The following is a 22,855-nucleotide window of genomic DNA, read 5'->3' on the forward strand; positions in this document are numbered from 1 at the left end:
CCCCCCCCCCCCCCCCCGTCTCTATTATTCAGTTATATTTCATTTCAAATTCTTCCAGTCACTTACCTGGAAGTGAAGAACAGATGACCTTTTGGACGATCTCATTTATTGAGTGTCAGCAAGCCAGTCCTCATGCCCCTGTTCAGACTTTGCATTTATTGTTGAAACGATGACGCTCGATGTGTGGAACCAGAGGCCACGGGCAGGTGAGGGCAAGTGAGAAGACGCTCGGCGCAACAGGGGAGGAAACCTGCTCCGGTCCACCGAGAGCACGGCCGACTGTGACGTTTTTCTGTTTCCGTCAACTTGTCCGGTGCAGGGTCGCAGTGGTCTGGAGCCTATCCTGGAAATATAGGGTGTAAGGCAGGGTGCACCCTGAATGGAGTGCCGGTCCATCACCCAACACTCACACGCACTGCAGGCAGTTTTGTCACCAGTTCACCTGAAGCATGTCTTTGGATTATGGGTGGAAACCAGAGTATCCAGAGGAAACCCGTGCAAGCGCGGAGAGAACATGCAAACTGCACACAGACCGAAGTGGGTCCAAACACACGTTCGAACCCATAGCCCAGGACCTGTGAGGGACGAGCACTCCCCTCTGAGTCACCATGCCTCACTCAAGTATGAGTTCATGTTCTCGTTTTTCAGCTTTGCGCATCGACGCTCGACGCCTCTATTTCTCGCTCAACTCGGCCGCTGATTGTTTCCCGCGGTCAAGCGTTTCTGTTCTCCGGAACAGATTCCGAAAGGGGGGGGCCGTGACCACGCGGCCTATCTTGACCAGATTACTATTTCTAGGTGGGTTTCATGCTAGTGTGCACCACTAAGGTTTTGCAGGAGTAATTAAGTTTAAAAGCCGCAACAGGTGGAAACACCACAGAACTAAAGGCACGGGCTTGGAAGTGCTGGGTTGTTCGTTCCGGTCTTCGGGGGGGGGGGGGGGGGGGGGGGGTGTGCCAGTAACGGCCATATTAACACACTCACATTAAATTATATACATCCATGCATGTGTTATCAATAACTGCTCATCCAGTGCAGGGTCACAGTGATCCAGAGCCTATCTCAGCGGAATAAGGCATATGCCAAGGTACACCCTGGATGGCATTCTGGTCCAATGCACATTTAATGGAATTAAATTTACAAGAATGTTGTGCAGATTTCTTATGACTGAGGTGGGCGAGCGGGGGCTCCGGTTGCATTTTTTGCGACTACATTCCCTATGGTATGACATGTTCCTTTTAAAATCCTTCTGGAAGTATCCAGCGTTCTGTGCATTTATTAATTTTCAGCGACCCCTAGTCCAGTGCACGGTTGCGGTGGTCCAGAGTCTCTCCAGGACGCACAGGTTAAAAGGCAGGGTAAACTCTGGGCACCGTGCCAGTCCACCGCAGGGCTTTACACAGCAATATATATGAATTTATAATAATTACGTATTTTCCGCTACATTATCGGTACGTAATGAGACGAAGCATTAGCTGAAAGGCAGCCGTTAGGACCAGACCACACAAAAATGAGCCTTGCTTTTATGTGGGAGTTTGCACACCGCAGCCACTGGCACCGCTATCTGTCCGGTTCTTGTTGTTCCGCATTTAGCACATAAGGCCCGAGACGTGAATTCTCTTGTTAAGGAGTCAGCAGAAGCGGTTTCTCAGCAAGAGGCATCTTAAAGGGAGACAAAGTCGCGCTCCGAAGAGCACGTATCAGACGGAGTCAAACACACACTTGCGTGTGACAAGAGAGCGGGCGGGTCGGGCCAGGAGACAACCGCGTCTTAATTAAAATCACCGCAGGCCCTTGATGCAATGCGCGGGGCCCGTCTCCCCCCGGGTCAACGTGGGGCGTCCGGGGGCGCGCTTTAAATTCGTTAGGGAAAGCGTTCGTTTTCGAGGGGATTCTCGACGGGGCTGCGGAAGCCTGCGGAAGCCTGCGGAAGCCTGCGGGATTACTGTACAGCAGAAAAAGGTTTTTTTTGTGGGGTTTTTTTCCGCTTCATCGTGGGTGCTGGCTTAATTCGTTAAACAGGCCAGATGATGTACCGAGCCGCTCGGCCGAGCGGTTCCGCGTTGCCATGGCAATCGCTCCAGTCATCTTCTCAGGATATCCACATAACCGGAGCGACCGTGTGCGCTAACGGTCATGTTTACTCAAAACTGCTTGTATTTCCTGCAAGTGTAGCGTCACACGTCGAACGAATGAAAATATCCGTCCCCGCCCCCCCCCGGTTCTGATTTATTTCTAAAGTGCAGATGGTAAAATTAATTTTAAAACTACCAGCTCTTCCGCGGCCCAGCAAGGCACGGCATCGAGCGTTTGTCCAGTGTACGTGTTTGTGCATTAGTAGTGCGCAAGGTGTTCATAGTTTTCACAAAAAAAAAAAAAACAGTAATAATAATAATAAGAAGAATTATGAAAGAGATCATTTACACAATGAAATCCACATTAACTTTGATCACGTGGCTGGCGAATATGAAAGAAAGCTGCCCAACGGCGTATCTGGGCAAAGTTAATTTAGCACATCGTATTTTATGGTGCATTTTGAAGGAGCTCCGCGGCGAACTCATTACAGCCGGCAGAGCCGGACCTCGCTTGAGCGCGGGGGAGCGCACCCCCGCTTACTTTTAATCACATGCGTGTTTCTTGCAGCGATACCCAGCTAAAGTTCATTTCGTGTGCTTTTAATGAAACGCCAGCTGGTGCCTTGCGGGCATGAGGTCCGAATGTGTTCTTTTGCAATTGTGTGAGGATATAAAGAAGCACGGGGGGGGCGCAGTGACGCGGTGGGTTTGACTGGGTCCTGCTCTCCGGTGGGTCTGGGGTTCGAGTCCTGCTTGGGATGCCTCGCAATGGACCGGCGTCCCCTCCTGGGTGTCCCTCCTCCCCCTCCGGCCTTCCGCCCTGCGTTGCCGGGTTAGGCTCCGGCTCCCCGCGCCCCCGTCCGGGACGAGCGGTTTCTGATGATGTATGTGTGTGTATAAGAAGCACAGTGGCGAGTTGATGGCACATTTATTGTTCAGACCCAACAGAATAATGTGTGGCCAAGGGGACAGCGGTCCAGAACCAAGCCCATGATGGGCGGTGCGCAAGGCAAGTTGCCGCCGGGACCAGGGACGGTTGTATAACAAAGCAAACCTAGGCAACTGCCAAACTGTGCTTCTGAAATCAAGAAATATATTAAAACCTTCAAAAAACATAACAAAACTCTTTGTTTAATAATAGTTTTATTGGAAAACTGAAGACCTGCTGCCTTATACAATATATTATGTAAACATGGTGTGACACATCAGCACATTGTCTTTGAGATGTTGCAGCTTTGTGGGTAACATTATATATTAAGCAAACCGCCGGTTCACTCGATAAACAGTATATGTCTGTTTGGACTTCAGTCTCAAAACTTAACTCTAAGTCAAAAAGTGTACTTTTTTTTTCTGTGCATATCTAGAATATTCACATACATACCTGCTACTATTTATATTCAAAGTATCTGCAATATATCCTTTAAAAATTAAAATGAAATATTATTGTGGATGGGGGTGCGGTGGCGCGGTGGGTTGGACCACAGTTCTGCTTTCCCGTGGGTCTGGGGTTCGAGTCCCGCTTGGGGTGCCTTGCGATGGGCTGGCGTCCCGTCCTGGGTATGTCCCCTCCCCCTCCGGCCTTACGCCCTGTGTCACCGGGTAGGCTCCGGTTCCCCGCCACCCCGTATGGGACAAGCGGTTCTGAAAATGTGTGTGTGTATTATTGTGGATGGGGGTGCGGTGGCGCGGTGGGTTGGACCACAGTTCTGCTTTCCCGTGGGTCTGGGGTTCGAGTCCCGCTTGGGGTGCCTTGCGACGGACTGGTGTCCCGTCCTGGGTGTGTCCCCTCCCCTTCTGGCCTTACGCCCTGTGTTACCGGGTAGGCTCCGCGACCCTGTATGGGACAAGCGGTTCTGAAAATGTGTGTGTGTGTGTGTGTGTGTATTATTGCGGATAATTTTTGGGTGACCCTCGTACATATATCTAAAATAATATTTTGTTGTGTATATAGCTTCTTAAATTTTGAGATAGAAGTCTAAGAGGTGCTGGATTGATTTTTGCCCACGGACACCAAAATACCCAGGTCGATTGCAGAGTGCTGATACACAACACACACACACACACACACACACACACACACACACAGAGACACCAACTCACCCAGATGCCCTCAGAATGTGGGAGGAGACAGGAGTACCCTGGGGCTTGACATGCTAAGGCCACACAGAACACGAGCCTTCGATCCTTGAGTTGTGGGTCAACGGCACCGCCCATCATGGTGACAACGGACAAAATTAGCGGTTGTTACACAGAATTACCGATTATCTCAAAGTATTAACTAATCTCCTGGGGTGGCCTTATGGAATATTGCTGGTGTTGCGCCGCTTCAGTGTTGAGGCTTCGAACCCAGGCTTTGGACTGTCAGTACGATGTTTGCAGGTTTTCGCTGTGTTTGTCTGATTCCTCCAACTGTCCCCAAAGCAGCAGTGTGTGTGTGTGTGTGTGGGTGTGTGTACGTGAAAGAAAGTGAGAGCCCTACCACAGGTTGGTCCTGTCCAGGTTGTACCTCCCCTTCCACTATGCTGTTGGCTCTGGGCCGCTGTGACCCTGTGTGGACGTGTGGTCTAACAAAATGAATGAACGAATCACCCCAAGTAAACGCATGTTGAATTCTGTCATATTGAGAGAACTCCTAATACCACACGTTGTTCATTTCAGTACATCTTTGGTTTCCTACAGCTACAAGGGATATAATTAAGTCAATGCCTCTTATCGGGCTCAAGCGAACTATTGTTAATGGCCTTTAGTCCAGTACCGATCGGGAACCCAATGAAATAAGAGAAATGATATTAAAGAATTCAATTAAACCCAACATAGGAGATTAATCGACTTACATTAACTCAGCACACATGTTATCCTTATGTTAAATTTACCGTAAGTTAAGCTGGCAGGTGTATCCTAAGGTAATAACCCAGCAGAGCCATTTTTTCTTTCTCTGAAAATAAAGAAGAGACTAAGCCCATTATGTATTAGTATGTAATAAGCCCATTTTTTTCGCACTGTAGGTTACAGTTTCAAAAGCTGTAATGCCACATAGTGTAATTATTTGCGATACGGTACTTTGGATTTAGCGTGATGTTAAAAATGCCCAGTTTCACTCCTTGAAGGAGAACAAATAAGGGATGTTTCTCTTGTAGAACCTCCAAGCACGGCAGAGTGAACGGCTGTTAACCTCATCAGTGCGCATCCGCTGAAGGAAAATTGCTTTCAAGAAGATTATCGTATCCAGCAGAGCAGCACCTCAAAATGATTTGTCAATATAGTGTAAAAGGCTCTTTTTATCCAACACGGAGGAAGCGCTGGCACCATCGTTCACAGCAACAGGCAGAAAGAGTGACTTGGCCTTAGAATGAATGGCAATGCATCTGGTTTTGGCAGTGAAACTAACGCCGGTGTGACATCGCTGGAGATGCAAACTCACATTAAATCAGTTCACCTGGGGCCCTGCAGGTGGTGTAGTGGTTAAGCCTTTCGCTTGAATCCCTGCGCATGCTGTAGGACCCTAGATCAGGGTATTTACCCAGAACTGACAGTAAAAATTACCCAGCTGTATAAATGGGTAAATAATTGGGAACAGCTTAGTGTATAACCGTGCATTGTATGTGACTTTTAGCAAAAAAGCCACGTCTAAATGAATAAATGATGAATGAATAACAATAACAAATAAACCCTGCGCATTCAGTAGTGATGTGGTAAGGCAAGGTAAGGCGAGGTAAGACGAGGTAAGACGAGGCAGGTGAAACACACCTCCCTCGCAAACGCGGATCCGGTGCCACCTTCAGGATTAAAGGACTAATCTGTGCATCTGTGTCCTGGACGCATTTCCGTTCGGTCAAATATTATTTTCCCAGGAGCCCTGAGAGCGAAGCATCTGGCTGTGTTTTAGCTCCCATCAGCTGGATACTTTACCTTTGTTATATGTATATTTGTATCTGTTCCTCCTCTCTTTGGGTTTGTTCGAACTGATCTTCAGGTTTCTACTTGCTGCAGTCAGGAAGACTGTGCAAGCGCAGTTCCCGAATGGCCTTTTCTCCCCCCAGAGTGTCCCTTCATCTCTGCTTATCCTATGCTCAAATACTTGAAAACAAGGATTTAATAAATCTGTTGTCCTAAACCATTAAAAGTGGAGTTCCATTATTGTTATCATTTTATAGCAGTGGATTGACAGTCTGAGATTTCTGCCTTTAAAGCCACTGCTAAGTAACATTACGTAATATATAAATAATAAATGGAAGATGACGCAAGGATTATGAGGTTAATTATAAAGAGCATCTGAGTAACATTATTTTGTGTGAGACATTTTTATAGGGTGAATGGTTGGAGATGGATGAAAGAGTGAATAAGAGTGAAAACGTGAACAATCAATAAAAAAAGCTTAATTAGCAGATGTCCCTTGATATTCTTAAGAGTTCATTTCTGTTACAGTCTTGGATACAGCTGTAATGAATGAAAATACTTTGCTGGACTTCTCATTTTAATGTGCCAACTTGAAGCTGCATTAAAATTAAAACCAGTTTAAAATGTGAAAATAAGAAATAACTTACCTCCGCCAGCTCGTATAGGATGTCGATTATTAGCCGATTCAGCTCATGCACGGCGTTCCTTGTCCAGCTATTGATCGCTGACACCGGGACTCCAGACACAAATCGTAGACGGAGTGGAAGCCGGTGGAACTGGACAGTATGTCACTCATATCCCGTAGGAGTTGTACTGCCAGCTAAAGGCTGGGCTTGGAAACACTGAAATTTTAGGAATTTCATATGGGAAGAAGTGCAATTAAAAAGCTCAAAATGTTTCTATTTGGGGGGTGCGGTGGCGCAGTGGGTTGGACCACAGTCCTGCTCTCCGGTGGGTCTGGGGTTCGAGTCCTGCTTGGGGTGCCTTGCGGCGGACTGGCGTCCCGTCCTGGGTGTGTCCCCTCCCCATCCGGCCTTACGCCCTGTGTTGCCGGGTAGGCTCCGGTTCCCCGTGACCCCGTATGGGACAAGCGGTTCTGAAAATGTGTGTGTGTGTTTCTATCTGTGAAAAGTCACAGCTCAAACAAGAGGGGACACCGTACACTTAGCAACACGGGGCGGTGGCTGGCTGAGTGGTTAGCCCCATCGCTTTCTAATTATAGGAGTTGGGTTCGAATCCCTGCTTTTGCTCTAGTGCCCTTGTACAAGGTGCTTGCCTTCAGGTGCTCCAGTAAAAATGGGTAAATAATTGGAATTAGTCTAATACACAAACCTGCCACTGTAAGTTGCCTTGGACACAATAGTCACTCGTAATAGTGGTATGTCAGGCATTCTGAAAGGGGTCGGTACGTTGCCTTCTTGTTTCGTACAATAACCCGCAAAGGCCGAAGGTCCTCGGATAAGAGCGGCACTCCTCGCAGACTGAAGTAACCCGGAAGACCGGCTGAAAGCAAGGACGACTGAAAGCGACCGATCGGCCATCATCGTCCGTTTTCCTTGTACCGCTCCGCCTCATCGTTACGCCGTTGTTCACGAGGTGCGTCTATTATTGTTAACAACTCAGCTGGCAATCCCAGCCACCCTGTGTTTTTTTCCTTTTGTTGCCTTCTTTTGTGTGGCCGTCTGGCAAAATAACTGCCTTTATTGTGTCCTAATATTTGTTCGCTCAGTGCCCCACCAAGCTGAACCCATTCCGTCGGAACTTTGACCGGACTCTGAATTTTTCCCACAGATTCGGTCTTTAATTATTTTGCTCTCGATGTGTTGTTTTCCATGCCGCTAGCCCATCAAGACTGTGCAAAACTTGACTGTCACTCTGTCGAATCAACTATTGTTCTGTTGAAATGTCTTGATCAAGGTCAACAAATTTGCATAGCAGCAATGAAGTTGTTTTCCGTGTGAGCGTTAGAGGTAACAATGAATCACCTGTGTATAAATAATTACAGAAGAATATGAGAAGGTTTCAGAGAAACTTAAAAGCATCGGTCTTAAGTATAAAAATTGGCCTTCCATATTCATAAGTGTTAACATCGGATCTTATTCGTTCGGACTGAGAAAAATTGTGCTGTGTTTTTGTTCTGTTGCTTTCAAATATGTCTTTGTTACAATATAAATAATAATAATAGCTGGGTTTTAGTCATTTTCAGAAGAGATATGTCTTAGATAATTACTCTTGGGGTAATCAGCGTTGTTATTCTTGATTTTTTTTAGGTTTTTAATTGTCAGAGGACGGTTACTTCCACTGCCACTGCTTTAGCTGCCACTTGTTCAGTTTTACCTATTAGTGCTCACTGATATTTTATTACAGCAATTCAGTTTAACAGCCTTGCTCAAGGGTGTAACGGTAAATTATTCGTTGCACCTGAGTCTGTCCTCTTACTACAACGTACACACGTTGGCTGAACCTAACCTGGAAACACAGGGCGCAAGGCTGGAGGGTGAGGGGACACACCCAGGGCGGGACGCCAGTCCATCACAAGGCACCCCAAGCAGGACTCGAACCCCAGACCTGCCAGAGAGCAGGCACAGTCCAAACCCACGACGTCACCGCGCCCCACTCTTACTACAAGTGAAATGTTATAAAATAACATATATAGCTTATATATATAATGTATATGAGCGTATGTGTATCATTTGAATTGTTATGCAGTTGTGTTGTATGTCACTCTGGCTCTTCAGGGGTTTTCTAAACAGCTCATGTTCTGAGGTCAAGCCCTTTTCCCAGGATGCCGAGGCAACACATTCATGCCCCAGGAGGAGGCAGCGGGCTGTGCTTAGATGTGCATACGTGTGTGTGTGTGTGTGTGTGTGTGTGTGTGTGGGGGGGGGGGGGGGGGCGGTTGCCGGGTGACCACTGCTGGAAAGTACCAGAGTCAGCAGAACTGTGTCAGCACATGTGACAGGCAGGCCATTGCCTGGGGGGGAGAGGTGGGTGCAGGGCTTGGGGAAAGGGGGGGGGGCTCTGTAAAGACTGCGGCAGCGAAGAAGGTTCACAAAGTGCTCCTGTACACGGGGGTTGATGCAGGGAGCTAGAAGAAGGAGGCTATTCACCGAGAGGGAGGGAGGGAGGGAGGGGGCCGAAATTCGAGAACATGCTAAAATTAGAGCGGTACAGATATGCATGCATACCCTGCACACCCCCCCCAGACTGAAATAGTCTGGAGTCTTAAGGGGGGCACACGCACCAGCCAGTGCTCCTTCTGGAAACATTTCGGGGCATTAAAACAGTCTGCGAGTGTGTGTTCGCGCCGGTCACGCAGCTCGCCACTCCGCTCACCCAGGAGAGCAGCAAATTTGGAATAATCCCACATAATGTTATTTTAAAACACTGTGCCCCGCTTTCCTGATAAGAGCTGTGCTCATGGCAGGGTGGCAGGGATGGGACTGCCCCACACCCCGAGGCTCCACAGCTTGGACCTGGCCCTGATACATATATTTCTGTGCCTGTGTGTGTGTGCGTGTGTACGTTTTGCACTGTATTTTCATCATTTTCATGAATGCATCTCAAAGTCATTTTATTATACAGCTGCTAAAAATAAAAAAAAAACCCCATAATTACTAATGGCAGGGTATTCTGAGACGGAGGAACCTGGTGCTTAAACTTTAATACATTTACATTTATTCATTTAGCAAACGCTTTTGTCCAAAACGACATACATCTCAGCAAAAGTACAATTTATGCATTATAGTAAGTCATAATTTATGAGTGAAAACTATTGCAATTTAGAAACCCACAAATGGGTAAATAATGTAATGAATAAACTGGCTTTGGGTGCAAGAAGGTCACTCCGAGACGAGATGTTGTCCGATGACGGTCACACACAGGTGTCGAACCCAGGACTGTTCTGCACTTCACACCACACACTTTCCAAGCAAGCACTCCCATCCCCGCCCCCGCCCCCACCCCCACACCCGACTGCCGCACTCCACTTCCTGTCTCCCTCCTCGGTCCAAAATCCGAGAAAACTTGGCTCACAGCTGCACACTTATGTATATATTCAGCAGTCCCATCTCAGCCATCCCTTTTGATATTATAAATAGGATTGTGCGACCCCACCCCCACCCCTGCCACACACACACACACACACACACACACACACAACAGCGAGAGATCACACTACATTCGGCGCTCTCCTCCACAATAACCTCCTTTGTTCCGAGGATGATTTGTTTTACAGGAGGAATCTGTCTCCGTGGCATATGGTGGCTCATGCATTTTAATTTTTTGATGTTGCTGTGTGTGTCATCAAAACACACTACCTCTTTGTCTGAGGGCTTTGAAGGCCCCTGAAAGGGTGGCGTCGGCCGTGAGCCGCGCGGCGGAGGGGAACGTGAAGAAAGTAGGCCGAAGCCGGCTGGAGTCATTCCGTATCGTGTCGCAGACTCCCGCGCAAGTGCAGCGGAGCACCTTGTGCGCTGTATCGTTTCTTAATCGGTCAGCTGCTTTAGTCAAAGTGACTTTTATCCATTTTTTCCGCTCGGCGTTCTCAAGGTACAGCAGCAAAGCCCTCGCTGGGGATCGAACCGACTGCCTTCTGGATGCAAATCCGCATCCGCATCCGCGCACTTGCCGCACGGGTACGGTGCGGTGCGTCGCCTGTTCTGCCGTAATGACCCCTCGCCGCAAGCGATGGGTTACGGGCCGCTGGGCGGGGCTAATCCTCTCCCTGCAGTGGTATTTCTCTTGTCTCCCCCCCCCCGTGTTGCATAATTAGTTTTGCCGCAATGAGCCCCGCAGAAGACAAATCCCCTCGGCCCGACGAGCCGTTCTCCCTCTCCGGCGGAACCCGGGCCGCTCGCCGCGGCTCTCCAGCAGGATGAAAGAGCTCTGTCCCGCTCGCCGGATTTTCGAGGGATTTGGGAAGCGGGTCACTCGTCAGCTCCCGTCCCGAAAGCCACCGCACGTTCCCAGGGTGCCATGCTGTCGGTGGCGCTCCGCTCTGCCGTTGCGCAGCAGCCGCCCTGGAGCTCGTAGTCTTCGTCGGCGGCGTCTCCGAAGCGGTGGTGCTGAGTCCCGATGCGGAGGGCGCTCCCTGACTCCACGGTGACGGGTTCGCCGTGCCAAGTTCACCGCGCTTATAGGGAGGGAGCCAGGCCTCCGGACTCACACGCCGCGCTGCGCGACTTGTTTACCCTTCACTCATCCTTTACTCCGCTATCATCCATCTTCAGCAAAGGAGGTCTTTATTATCAGTCATATGGCAACATTTGTTTTCCAGTTGCGGCAATAATAAATGTTCACATTTAGCTGGTGCTTTTCTCCAGAATGACTTACAGTGCTAACATACCTACAATTCCTTACCCATTTTTATAGGAGGGTAACTTTTTCTGGTCCCAGGCACTACAGCTGGAGGTGAGATTTGAATGTGTGACCTTTCGGTTCAAAGGCAGCAGCTCTAACCACTACATTACCAGCTGTCCCTTGTCCCTTCTGAATATTTATTTAGAAGATGCTGCTTTGACATTTATTCCATCAGGGTTCATTTGGGAGACACTTTCTTCTTTATACTACACGGCAGCGTATCACACGTCCACACACGGGGGGTAATTTAGAGTCACCAGTTCACTTGACACTCATTCTTTGGGCTATGGGAAGAAATCCAGAGCACCTGGAGGAAAGAAAACACAAACTCCGCACAGAGCGAGACTGATTCGAACCCGCGTCCAGAGCCACAAACCAGAAGCCGCGAGGCCGCCGCGCCGTCGTGTTATGTCGGCCCAGGTCTCGGTGAGCAAACTCAACTGTAACATCATAAATTACTTACAGTGTGTAATTTTACATGATCATGAACATCTGTCCAGTTAATACAGGTCTAATGTCATGTGGCTGCCCTGCTGATACTTTTCTCTAAAGCTGCTTACAATGATTTACCCATTTATACAGCTGGCTAGTTTTTCCTGTACCAATTCAGGGTACGTACCTTGATCAAGGGTACTACAGCGGGATTTGAACCTGAGTGTGTGGTGTTCCTCTTTACCCACCTGTGAGTGAGTACTACTGTAAAGACGAATACTGTACCTCCAGGCTGCTGGCTATTCAGTTTCATCCACAGCTGCCAGGTGTGGCCTTTGTAAAGGAAAGGGTGTGTGCGCGGGGGGGGGGGGGGGGGGGGGGGATACACCCTGTTTTACACCAATGTGGGCCATTCAGTTTGTTTCCCTTTATGTCAGTTGTTGACACCAATATGGAGAGCCCATCGAAGCCAAGCCCGATTTATTCTCACCGAGGTGTCATATATCAGATATCACCCATATTCCCGACAGCCGCCTTAAAACTGTATTCATTCCGTCTCCATTTGTGGCACACGCTGTCATGCTTATACCTGTATCAGCAGACAAATGCAGAGAAGCTGAATGCTGTGGTACTTTAGCTCATCTCACGTGTCCGTACAGGTTCGGAATGAAGCAGGATGCATTTTAATCGCTGAAATTTTCTTGAGGGCACAATGGTGTAATTTTCAACCTGTTAAATATTGCCCATTTTCAAATGGCCCAGTGCCACCGTTGCAGTGTTTTTACTGAGAAACGACTGTGATTCCTATTTGTCCCACGTCTGGGTATCCGCCAGCGAACTGATTCTCCGGCGGCTAAGGTTTGTGCTGCTGAACAAAGAACCGGAAGCGTCCGAAGACGGACTAAGAGCCCCGACTGACAGCCTGTGCTTGTGCTTTGTCCAGGACCGCCCACGCCAGGGCAAAGGGCGAGGCCGCAGACCAGGCCGCGCTGGCCGCCAGCCAGGACTCGGACATCGCCAGGGCCATAGCGAGGGAGCTCTCTCCGAGCTTTCACCAACCAGGTAACCCCGCAGCGTCCCACCGCCCAAACCCCATCCGACCAGCAGCCCAAGAGGCCGCACAGATCTGCAGCCCTGAGTTCATGCAACATCACACTAAGGAGGAGGGGCGACCAGGCTTGCAGAAATATTCTGAATAAAACACTGTACTCTGAATGGGGACGCTTGTTATATGTATTATTACTTTGTATTCCTTTGCAAATTTAATCTGTAAAAAAAAAAAAAAAATCCCTAATGTGCTACAGGCTACGTGCAAATAAAAAAACCTGCAGAGTAAGAATCAGCTTTGCATTAAGAAGTTTGCTGAAAGACAACATGTACTAAAGCCCTCGGTGCACTGATGCTGATCTCCTCGCCGGCAGCTGTTGCTCTTTCAGAACCCGCCTCGCGGCCTTATTGCTGGAGCATGTGCGGGAAACGGGTTTTAGCCTGTCCTTCACCCTAAACCCGTTTCAAATTCACCTGTCATTTACATATGAGGCCAACGTGCGTTGTAAATCCACTGTGTCCAATGCACTGTGTCCTTGCATAGTACAGGCTCCCCCCCAACTGAGCGAAGCCTGGCTGTAAACCAAGATTAGTATCGCTGCTCTGGGGAGGAGAACAGAGGCGCTCTGTGGCAGCTGGCGATGGCCACCGCTCCCTCTGCGGAAGGTTAGCGACCTGCTCCAGACTGGGAATGCAGCCCGCTGGGGATTTTATTCCCCGCTCCCCGAGCCGCAGGGCCGTTCCGCTGGAGCGGGTATGCGATGATCCAGTGAGCCCCGCTGCATTAACAGGATGCTCTTGATGGAGTCTGGGGTCACAGGTCCTCTTTAAGCATGTGGCTCTTGACATGGTGTGCAGAGAGTGCTTTTAAAGACCGCTCTTGTCTGACCCCCCTACCGACAAAAAAAAAAAAAAAAAAAAAACCACTAAAACGGGCGTCAGATATACTGGCTTTCGCAGATGCGCTGTCGCATACAGAATCCAAGCCACTGGTGAGGAATTTCCTTTCAATTATTAATATGCAGTATTTGCTTTTCCAGTATTGCACCAGCAACAGAAAGATGGATAGGTGAGAAAAAAAAAAAAGTTTCCTGATCCCAGGAAACTGCGCAAGGCAACAGCAGCATAGAGAGACAGAACAAACTGGAATAAATACATTTACATGTATTTATTTAGCAGACTCTTTTCCCCAAAGCGACTTCCAATGAACTCTATGTAGTGTTATGAGCCCACACACCTTATTTACCATGGTGACGTACTCTGCTAGATACACTTCTTATACTGGGTCACTCATCAGCGGAACACACTCTCTCTGTGTTACACACTCTAGGGATGAACCTGAACAGCATGTCTTTGGACTGTGGGAGGAAACCAGAGCACCCGAAGGAAACTTACACAGACACAGGGAGGACATGCAAACGCCACACAGACTAAGTGTGGCTTGAACCCACGTCCTCTCGCATCACCCAGGCCTGTGAGACAGCAGCGCTACTTGCTGTGCCACCATGCTGCCAAAAACAATGCACTGTTATTAAATTTAAATATTTATATATATATATATAATATTTATATGAAATACACAGTGTACAAGCAGACAAGCTGTGTACAAATAGACAGTGGATGCAAATAAGTAAAAAAGTAGCACGGGGGCCAGCAGGAAGCATAATGGTTAGACCGAAGGGTGCGGGTTTGAATTCCACCTACTGCTGTAGTGCCCTTGGGCAAGATACTTCCCTTCAAAATTGCTCCGGTACAAATCACCCAGGTGTATACGAAGGGTAAATCCTTGTAAATACCTTAACGTTGGTTGTTGCTTGGAGGAAAGCGTCAGCTAAATGAATAAATGTACATGTACCACAGACCTCTGCGTAGCTCTCGGGCAGTCAGAGGTCGGTAGCAGCCCAACCAAGGCGTTATAGAGGCCAGTCGCTGCTGGCAGAAAAGAGATCTGATAGGACGCTTTCTGGGGTTACTTCACAACTTCCCTTCTAAAATTTAGGCGCGGACCCATCATCGTGTCCGAACGCGAAAGGGGACGTTTTAAATAGATTCTGCTGAAGTCCGCGCGGGCGCATTGCGGGAAACACTCGGTTATGTCAAGTGATGAAATTTCCTGCAACGAGTAATTATTTCGTTCGAAAGCACCACGTTTGTGTTGTTCTTTTTTGTCGTAAAGGCAAGGCGTCATTCACGGGCGCCCCGGAAGTTGCGCGGCACACTTCATCATCATTCACATAATGCGTAATGAAATAATAAGGGTGCGGCGTGGTCGCGATGAAGAAGTTGTCGCGGGGACGTAAGGGTGGCGTAGCGATGTCGACACGAAAGCCTCGTCGGGCCGTTGCTGGAAAAGGGCAGGCCGGGCGAAGCAGATGCTGCCATTAGGGGCAGATGAATGGCCCTTTGTCCTTTGTTTGTCTGCAGATGCGTTCATTTAGAGTTTGGATCGAAGGCAGCGTTCCATTGTTGGGAGCACAAGAGCGTCTCTTGTGTGCGCGCTCTCTGTGCGGCGCCTGCGTCGTGTCACCTCGGAACCTTTCCGTGTAAACATCCATATGGCACCGAGGGCCGGGCTGCTTTCGGCGTCCCTCGCTTTTAAAGTAACAGCGGGAATCTGCTTCGACGGGCACCGACTTAACGCAGCGCCGTGCCTTTGCGCTGCGCCGGAAAGTTCCGGCAAAAAAGCTCTGCGGGAGGAGATGGCTTTCCCCTGCTGCTGAGTGGTTTGCCACGGGTCGCCAAGAATCGTCTTGTGCGGTGAAGAAAAGCAAAGCTGCTTAGGGAAGCAAGTCCCTCCTGTGGAAAGTGAAATGCACACTTGAAAAATGCAAAAACGAGATGAATTTTTACGTTTTCGTCTCCACTGCTGTACGTCCCACACATGCTTCACGGTAAAAACAAGATACGTCATCTCGGTTTTTATTTGCATTCTATTCTCCTTGAGTCCATTATTTAGAGAAGATGCAGTAACACGTGGATTTTTAGTTTGAATTGGCTTTTCGGTTGGTCGGGAAACGTGCTCTTCGCTCAGAAATCAAGCACGCGATTTGCACTTTTCCGATTTCGATTCGCTCCTCATGCAGCAAGACAGCTGATGCACCTCAAATTACGCTGCAGTTCTCGGTGCCGTGGACCACAGGTGCGCTTTCATCACCCATATGAATGAAATGTCAATCATCAGACGGGGGGGCGGGGCATAACTAGAATTTTTATGAGCCCTAGGTATATCGGTACACGAGTAAGTGTCGATCGGTTTTATGTCACGGAAAGCAACTTATTTGTAATCGGCCCTTAATTCGTTTGTTATGAAACAGAATGAAAAAAATTTGAAAATGGATTATAAAAAAAATAATGCATTGCTTGTCACAATTGTTACCAATCATTTTTTCTTTGTCTTGTCGTAAGAATGGCTTGTTTTTAAGTCGTAAAAGGCCATATTTTTTGAGTTTGCACGGCGATCGGCACTCTCGCGCTAATAGCAGGGATTTTAACCTGCTCCGGCTTGTAGTATATTTAGCCGCGTGAGCTGGCCTGGCGTGGCATGTCGCCAAAAGATGCAACAAAATAGTGTGTGAGTAATGGGTTGTCAATGAGAGCCATTCTGAAGCGGCCCCTGTACGCAAGCCAGGAGCCCACGAGGACAGACCACGCTTGTTGATTGTGTTATGGAAAAAAGCAGTAATGCCTGCTACCCTTCACAGCCCTCAGGGTTACATTGCAGAAAGAAATTATTGCCTTATAAGCAAGACCCTGTCATGGCTGCCCCAAATCTCTAACACTCGTGTATTTTTAGGCCATGATTTGTGTGCAAAGGAAATGATGGTCATTGATGGTAACTTACGGCGTTTTTACCTACCTGCAAGTTTTTGTACAACCCAGCCGCCTCTGTGCTCCTTTTGTATTACAAACCGCATTACAGGCCACCCCATGGAGGCGTGTGGCAGACTTAGGGAAGCTGTGCTGGGCTGAGTATTACTGCATTTAAGGACCAGGCAACCTGGTTCCCCTTTGTCACAATGAGACTAGGATGTTTTTTCCTGGTACAATCTAGACATATTTGCTCATGTAATCTGTTACGCTCAATACATGAGTCTGAGAAACCCAGAGAGTAGTTTCAGGCACCCTCTCCCTCATTTTACATTTTATTTATTTAGCAGACATTTTTCTCCAAAGCAACTTCCGATGGATACTACGTAGTGTTACCAGCCCACTCACCTTATTCGCAGTGGTGACTTACACTGCTAGATACACTACTTACACTGGGTCACTCATCCATACATCAGTGGAACACACAGTCTCTCTCACTCACACACTATGAGGGAACCTGAACAGCATGTCTTTGGACTGTGGGAGGAAACCAGAGCACCTGGAGGAAACCCCCACAGACACAGGGAGAACATGCAAACTCCACACAGACTGAGCAGGGATCGAACCCACATCCTTTCGCACCACCCAGGCGCTGTGAGACAGCAGCGCTACGAAAAGCATTAACTGGTTCCACTGTACTGGTTTCGGTGTGGCATCATTCTCCATCTGTGCCTCTTACAGTAATGTCATTACACACGTGCTGAATGTGGAATAAATCCATTGAAGAGCTACAGCGAACCCCTAATATAAACACTTTGATATTAAGAAAAGGGAAAAAAATTGTTTCTGATGTAAGAACAAAATATTTTGAGCAAAAATGTGTTTGAAGTAGTATAAGGTAGATAAAATGTACAGGACATTAGCATAAATGATAAACATTGTGACGTGTCTTATACCTCCGCTTCATCCAAAAATTTTGGCTCTTTCCGCAGCTGATGCATTTGAACAGGCTTATTGTTAATTCATACCTGCCGCTCATGAAAAAATTAGATGACTGAGAGAGATTATCTACTGAAATTAAAATGGATGACAGGATGACTCTGTTTGCCTGGAAATCTGGGACAGGGTGACCCAGAGTTGGACACATCTGCTCCATATGCATCTCCTGCAATGAACTTGGCTTCAGCCCGTCTCTCCGTGTTTAGTGTAAACGAAGTCCCGTATTCTTTGGTCCTTTTTTGTGTTTTTCTCTGAAGACGGCAGGTTATAAGTATTTTCTTGCATGTCAATGTCACACTTAGTTGTCGCTTTCTTTAAATGTAGCAGTAACAGTTCTGCCCCCTTCTTCGTATTTATTTATTCAACTATGCTTTTCTCTAAAGTAAGAGACAGCTTTAAGCTGCTTACAATCATTTACGCAGCTGGGTAATTTTTACCAACGGGGGGCGCGGTGGTGCAGTGGGTTTGACCGGGTCCTGCTTTCCGGTGGGTCTGGGGTTCGAGTCCCGTTTGGGGTGCCCCGTGACGGCCTGGCGTCCCATCCCGGGTGTGTCCCCTACCCCTCCAGCCTTGTGCCCTGTGTTGCCAGGTTAGGCTCTGGCTCCCTGTGACCCCACATGGAACAAGCGGTTTCAGATGATGATGATGATGATGATGATGGTGTGGGTGGTAATTTTACCAGAGCAATGTAGAGTAAGTACCTTGCTCAAGGGTACTACAGCAGTAGGTGAGATTCAAACTAGCAACGTTCAGGTCCAAAGGCAGCAGCTCTAAGCACTGCACTACCAGATGCCTTTTCTAAGCACTCCTGAGGCTAAGCTTTAGTCGATCAATATGCACATGTGCGTACCTCACTTGACAAGCAAAAGGAGGGACAAGTCTGCACCGAAAAACTCTCATGTCATAAATCTGAAGCCATAAACACCTCTCGCTGTTGTTTGCGTTGCTCCATCTATTTAAGGAAAGGCTGTGTGTATGAAAGCTGCATGGTGCAGGAAGGAGCGGGGTACCTTCGCTAAGCAACGTCCCAGTGTTGCACTGACGTTGAAAGCGCTCGATGCTCCTTAGTTAAACACGCCGGCGATCCACATTGTTTGCTTTGACGTGCGGAGCTAATGCAGGCCGCCAAAGCACAAAGCCTTATAAGAAAGTGTTCGCACAGCCTGTTCCTGTGACTGGCCTTGTATATCTTCTCGTTCAGCTTTCGCGGCACGATCCCACTCCTTCCAGCAAAGCACTTAACATTTTTCTTTGACGAAGACGACAGCCCTCGACTCAACAGACGGCACTCCAGTACGCCATCGCTTTCCACGCCAAGGCTGAAAGGCAAACCTAACCTGAACCGCTCCGGTCCGAAGCCAGCCATGTAAATACTCTACGCTGCTTTGAATCAAGCCATCAGCTAAACCATCAAACAGTAATAATAAGAATTTTTCAGCTCCTCGGGCACATAATTAACATTCACGTACTCTTGAAGCAGGAATCTCAAGAACGACGTGCCTCGCCGGCTCCAGATAGTAACCATCCTTGCACGCGCGTGCCGAGTGATGTTAATGGGGCTATATTTGAAGTGAACCTGTCCTGACTCAGCACCACTGGAGACATAGCTGGATTATGAGCCACGCATGAGCTTTGCCTCCACTCTCAGTCTGCACCGCCTCAAAAGCAGGTGTCTTTTCCCCCACTGGGGCATTTCGCACGGGACTCGGAATCTCCATGAGAGGGTGTGGGGCAATTACACCAGGTTCTTCGGCTTCCACACCCACACATGGAGTTCCGCTTGTCATATAGCTCACTTCTGTCAGTCACACAAAAAGTCCTTACATTCCCCTGGCATTGTGTGCACTTTTTTGTTTAAAACTATGACTTGTAAGCAAGTAAAGCTCTCAATAGATGTGTGGCATTAATGTGCCTGTAATATGTACATTTGCATATAAAAGACTGGTAGCTTAGTGATTAGAGCTACTACCTTTGGGTTTAAGGTCTTAGGGTCAGTTCCCACTGCTGCCTCTAGTACCCTTAAGCCAGGTACTTTCCATAAAATTACCAAGCTGTATAAATGGATAAGTACCTTAACATCCTAAGTTCCTTTGGGGGAAAGTGTCACATTAATGTAACTGTCATTTTGTTGTACTGTGATGTAGTCACCATCATAAACTGACTTCTTGGTGAAAGATCTGTTTGTTCTACTTATTGTGAGGATTTCTTTTCTACTGAAAATGGATCACCAAGGGTAGGGAGACGTTATCATTTTTTACGCCGAAACAAAGATTCTCAGAAGTTCTCGGTGCTAGCTGATTGCAGTGGAATGAGGTCCCTTTCTCACTCAGAACTGCTGAATCCCTCTCAACTTTCAAGAAGGGTCTCAAAACACCTCGCTTTAAGATGCATTTCTCTCCTGATGTCCCATCTACTCCGTGAACTTTCACTATATTATGTGTTCAAAAAATTACTTCCTATCTGTACAATACGCAGCTATTCATGTATTGAATGCTGGCTAAAACGGTGGTACTTTCAGAATCCCGTGTCTGTGTCTGCCTCTCCTTCTGTTCGTGAAAATGTATTTCTGCTTACTTGGAGTTGCACATCTCTTTGGAGAAAAGCATCTGCTGAATGAATAGATGTAAATGTAGATGAAATTTTAATTAATTCCATGTAAATCCCATCTATGTACAGAATATAAAACAAATGCTATAATTTATAAAAGTTCAGAAATGTGGGAATTGTTTGGAATGAGCCTTACCTAAATTATGTCCTTTTGATGTTATATTATGCATTTAAGGTAAAAAATGACCAAAGTTTGCAACATCTGCCTGTGAACAGTAGGTACAGTACAGTGGTTTTTACACTTGTGATATTTGACTTGGTCGGAGAGGCATGAATAAGGTATTCCAGAAAACAGTAATTTAAACAAGTGTATTTACTTTGATGACAGGCTGATCAAGAGTAGGGAGCATGCAATCCCAAATTCTAAAATAAGAAAAAGTGAAGAATGATCATTAGCAAGAGATATAAATATACTTCATTCAAATACCACTTCTCTTTAAGATTAATGAAGGTGTTGAGAAATGACTTCCAAAATCTGAAATGAGGTGGTTATCTCCAGTGACTTATTTTTTGACACGTATTAATTGCTCGTATTTTCCACTTGATTGGAATCCTTAAAGGTATACTAAAATAATTTAAATGAAAGTTGGATATTCACCAGGTATGACAATGATACCAGTGCGCAGCGGTGGTTGTGTTGTCAAAAACATGTGTGGTAAGAAGTGTTCGTAGTCAAGTTTATTGTCATAGGTACAAGTACCGTATATAAGCATCATGACATTCTTCTTGAATGCTTCTCCACAGACCATGAACGAAACAATAGAAATACTGCACAAAACAAAAGAATAACAATGACAGTGAGTAATGCTAATAAACAATAACAACAAATAATAGTAGTCAGCCAGAGAACTCAGAACATGAGAATGAGAATGCTTCAAGTGACACGGTAATCTACCGATGTGTCTGTAAGTGGGTGGCGATGGTACCCTGCTCTAACCTGATGTTACACTCATGTAAAGTGAACAGAGACAGGCCTTCGCTCATACCAAATCGCTGTGGCTTATTCTGAGAGTATAATTCAACAAGAGCAAAGTGGAACGTCTTCTGCCGTTCTTAAACTTTGAAACCTTTCGATTAAACAGCTTAACTGACAAACATCGCATTACCGTACTTTAAAAATGTATTTCTGTGGATTTTAGTTTGCATTGTTGCGTGGTCTCTAAGTCATCAAAGTCTTCGAAATATCCTCAGGAAAGCATGCGGTCACTCTTTGTCGTCCTAGTTTTCATTTGAGGGAATGCAAGGGCTTCTCTTGACTCCGCGCTGTTGTCCGTTGATGTCGGTAACGTTCCAGGATCCTAGACTTCTTCGACTTCGCACCAACTCCTTGACGTCCCCGTACAAACTCTATAAAGCCTTCAGACTTGTAAAGGCACATCTGCTGTAAACGACCCTCCTGCAACGAGCTCGGCTTCCATGTAAAGGAAGTGCTATCGCGCCAATATTTGAAGCGGCTTGTTAAGGAGTTAAATTCGTAGAAATAACTCCATAACGCAAATTGTAGAGTCATAACGCTTGTTAAGGAGTAAAATTCATTGAACGGATAATGAGTACCGCCGAAGACTCTTGTGTAAAATGACCAAAAAATTGACTGACAGCCATCCGCTGTAGCTACATTCTAACTTAGCATACGTGCTAATTTAGCTCATGTGTTAATTTAGCATACATGCAAACTCAGCTGCTACTGATTACACTCAACAAGTTAAAAAAAAAATATAACTGTGGTATATGTATACAAAACTCCTCAGCTGAAATATCAAAACTACTAATGACTAAAATCTATTAAGTATAGACCGAAGGAGCCCTATGAGTGAGCGGCTGTAATACTAGAAATTCCTGCTGTGAGTTAGATGCGAAGGATATAAAACAAGATTTGGGAATAAATGTCTTGTCTGTCTGGTTCTAATCCCATCTTGCAGTGACACAGCGTCTGGGACATTTACAACCCAAATCTGCATTTAACCTGCAGCTGCCAGATTTCAGTGGTACTTCATGCAGTAAATCCCCACAGCCATATACTGTCGTGTACATAGATGAATTTCAAGTTTCAGTCCTCCTGAAACTATATTCTGATTTCTGAAATTATAGAATTATCAGATTTATTACAATTATTTATTTAATTCAGAAATTGTATTCGTTATACTCAGAATAGGGTGGCACAGTGGCATGGTGGGTTTGGCTTGGTCCCACTCTCTGGTGGGTCTGGGTTCGAGTCCCGCTTGGGGTGCCTTGTGACAGACTGGCGTCCTGTCCTGGGCGCGTCCCCTCCAGCCTTGCGCCCTGTGTTGCTGGGTTAGGCTCCTATTGGACGAGTGGTTTCAGACTGTGTGTGTATATTCTGAAATTATATTCCGATTTTGAGAGGGCTGTTCTGTTAATGCTGCGTACAGTTATATGATTTGTCCTATTGATAAAACGCTTTTAATGTTTTTTACCAAGAATTACAGCTGCCAATACTTGTGTCCTAATAAGGGAAAAAAATCTAATATAACACAAGATACTGTCTTGTCTTCGTTCAGTACCGCACTCACAGTACACTGCTTTGTCAGGAGTGTCTGAGATACTGTGAGTGTGAAAACCGTGTACACAAATGTTGTGACAATGGAAGCGATACGGTTATTTCAGTATGA

The 22,855-nt window shown here is 46.9% G+C and overlaps 1 protein-coding gene across 2 annotated transcripts in view; it reads left to right on the forward strand.

The window, feature by feature from the left end:
- jph1a (junctophilin 1a) overlaps positions 1 to 22,855 on the forward strand; it is a 47,591-nt gene that overhangs the window by 16,560 nt on the left and 8,176 nt on the right. For both annotated transcript variants that reach the window (XM_029254733.1, XM_018754229.2), the window contains exon 3: positions 12,709 to 12,827. In XM_029254733.1, coding sequence (XP_029110566.1) covers positions 12,709 to 12,827 — 119 coding nt within the window. The remainder of the gene's footprint in view (positions 1 to 12,708; positions 12,828 to 22,855) is intronic.

Source organism: Scleropages formosus, chromosome 9 (genome assembly GCF_900964775.1).
Source record: "Scleropages formosus chromosome 9, fSclFor1.1, whole genome shotgun sequence".
NCBI classification, from domain to species: Eukaryota; Metazoa; Chordata; class Actinopteri; order Osteoglossiformes; family Osteoglossidae; genus Scleropages; species Scleropages formosus.